We start from the raw sequence: 2,747 nt of genomic DNA, 5'->3' as shown, positions 1-2,747 counted from the left end.
GGAGGGGAGGAGGGTTGTGCGGGATGCCACGCGGAGGTGAGGGGGAGGGTGTGGGATGCACGCGGGACGAGGTGAGGGAGGTGTGATGCACGCGGGAGTGAGGGAGGGTGTGGATGCACGCGGGGGGATGAGGGGAGGGGGTGTGCGATCGCACGCGGGAGCGTGAGGGTGAGGGTGTGGGACCATGCACGCGGGAGGTGAGGGAGGGTGTGGGATGCACGGGGAGCGTGAGTGGAGGGTGTGGGATGCACCACGGAGGTGAGCGGGGGCTGGGATGCTCATATGAGCTGGGAGTGACGATGGGATGCTAGAAAACCGTGTTCAAATCTATCTAATCTCCAGCTAATTATCGTCCAACAAAGACATTGCCCCCGTCCGGTTTACCAAACCAGCTGGAAGCCTGGAATGTAGAAATGCCTATGACGTAATTCTATGGGCATTTTAATGTATTATTTAGGGATCATAAACAACAATCATAAACAACAGAAAAATCTATGTGCTAACTATGTGTTACTCAATTTTTACGTATTAGTTTCGCGTATAATGCCACTTTAATCTCGTGTAAATCTCCACTTTGGACATAAGCATCGGTTCCACAGGTGAGTGTGTCCGAAAATCTTCTTTCCATACCGCCGCAGGCTTCCGAAAGAAGTTACTGGCTTGTCTATTCTAATGGCACATTGGTTTCTCCACCCCCCTCTGATCCTCATCCTCTCACTCTCCTCCTCCCTTTTACTGGTTCCTCCACTCTCCTCCCACCCAAATCCTTCCACTGTCCTCCTTCCTTTTACTAGTTCCTCCACCCCGTCTCATCCTCATCTCTCGCTCTCCTCCTCCCTTTTGCTCTCCCGGTTTTGCATCATGATTTCAATTCCGCATCTTTGCGTGAAGTGACACTTTGTTTACTTACTTGCAGAGGACAAGGAAGAGTTGGAAGAACTGATGGCAGAAATTAAAAAGATAGCAAATAAAGTTAGGGGAAAGTTAAAGGGTAGGTGCATGCGCGCGTTAAAGGGTAGGTGCATGCGCGCGCGTTCTCTTATTACATCCGGCGTCCATGTCGTGACTTCATAGTGCGCATATTGCTTAACGGAAAATAATTTGCACGTTTCTTGGAACGGCGCTGCGCGCTTTTAAATATTCTACTCTAAAGTGCTTCGTTACCTGATGAAATTTCCTATCGACTTGATTACATTTGGGAGTAATATTTACATAACGACGCCTATTAACAATTAATGAAAGTGTAATTGGATTTCACGCTTGTGATTACTTTGAGCGGCATACCTTCCTTCACCTGCATGCTTAATTACCTGCTGGTTAATTAGTCGACGGGGGCCGGGGGGACCGGCTACTCAACGAAATTCGCACGCGTCTGGCACGTCGTCTGCGTCACTTTTTTCCGTTTCGGCTTTTCGTTTCAGTTATCGAGCAGAACATAGAACAAGAAGAACATTCGAATAAGTCTTCGGCGGACCTTAGGATACGTAAGACACAGGTAGGTGTGGCGGCGCCACGCGACGGCGACCGTCGAACAGGAAATTCAGAACAATGTCCAGTTACATAAAACATAAATGTGACCCGCTGCAGCAAAACCAGGATTAAGTAGGAAATTTTACACATTGAGTTATGTGCATATCTGAATAGATCATTTAATTGCCTTTAAAATGATATATAATATTTGGCTATATCTAAAGAATTGACTGATCTACAGCAATTTAAAGATTGGAAACCGATTTATTCCAGAATATGCAGCTTTTAAGATAAAGCGTTCCGGGTAAGGGGGGGGGGCCCAGTCAAGGATGAGCGGTCAATCAAAAAAAAATCAACAATGAGCGGTTTAAAACAAAAAAAATTAAAAAATTTAAAATGACCATAATAATCTAGAGATATCTGAACCTATATATCCGAATTAAATATGCACTTAGGAACTTATTTTTGTAAAAATATCATTTTTGTCTAGGTTGGCCATTTTCAGCATTGACAGGTGTGCGTGCTCATTACTCAAAACAATGATTTGCGACTTAGTCCGTATTATGCTGGAGCCGGTCACATATAGAAATACGGTAGGGCATATAACCCGAAAAACATTGAAAGTAATGTCGTCGATATGACCGGAGAGAGAAAGAGAAAGAGAGAGAGAGAGGAGAGAGACTGAGGAGACAGTCGCGAGACAAGCGAGCGAGGCGCCACGTCAGAGCAGATCGCCGATTTTTGCATCGCACACGTAAATACCGCATCAGTAGCTGCGCGACGTCAATCGCCCTGCGTGCGTGTGCGTCGTGCCGTGTGCGTGCGTGAGCGTGGCAGCGTGTGTGGGCCGTGTGTCGTGCTCTCTCTGTCTCTCTCTCTGCTCTGCTCCCTCTCTCCCCCCCTCTTCTCCATCTCTCTCTCTTCTTCTGGTCTGGTGACTCCCTCTCCTCGCACACCTCCTCGAAGCCTCACTACCAGGGGAACTTGTACAGGATACCAGCAGAATGCGCTCCAAAGCTCAGTCAAGCTCTCGCTCAATATACGGCCCACGCTGCATATAGCGCCTCGCTCACGACGAAGAGGCGGCCCGCCGCCGCAACAAGGTCGCTGCAAGTGCTTCGCGAGATGCGAGGCGGGGGAGAGGGGGGGGGGCTTTCTCCGCTCAGTACTCTCTCTCTCTCTCTTCTCTCATCTTATCTCTCTCATAGGTCTCTCTCCTCTTCTCTCTCCTCCGTCTCTCACTCCTCCTCTCTCTCTCTCTCTCTCCTCTCTCGCTC

The 2,747-nt window shown here is 48.5% G+C and overlaps 1 protein-coding gene across 1 annotated transcript; it reads left to right on the top strand.

The window, feature by feature from the left end:
* Positions 1-918: 918 nt before the first annotated feature.
* LOC106817315 (syntaxin-like) lies at positions 919-1,804 on the top strand (the record flags this gene model as incomplete). Its single annotated transcript, XM_014821980.1, is given in 2 exon segments — positions 919-991; positions 1,422-1,804. Coding segments are annotated over 2 exon segments (216 nt in total), but the record flags the coding sequence as incomplete, so codon positions are not given.
* Positions 1,805-2,747: the final 943 nt, after the last annotated feature.

The sequence above is a fragment of the Priapulus caudatus genome, unplaced genomic scaffold, assembly GCF_000485595.1.
Source record: "Priapulus caudatus unplaced genomic scaffold, Priapulus_caudatus-5.0.1 Scaffold1677, whole genome shotgun sequence".
NCBI classification, from domain to species: Eukaryota; Metazoa; Priapulida; class Priapulimorpha; order Priapulimorphida; family Priapulidae; genus Priapulus; species Priapulus caudatus.
This window is presented reverse-complemented; position numbering and strand designations above follow the sequence as displayed.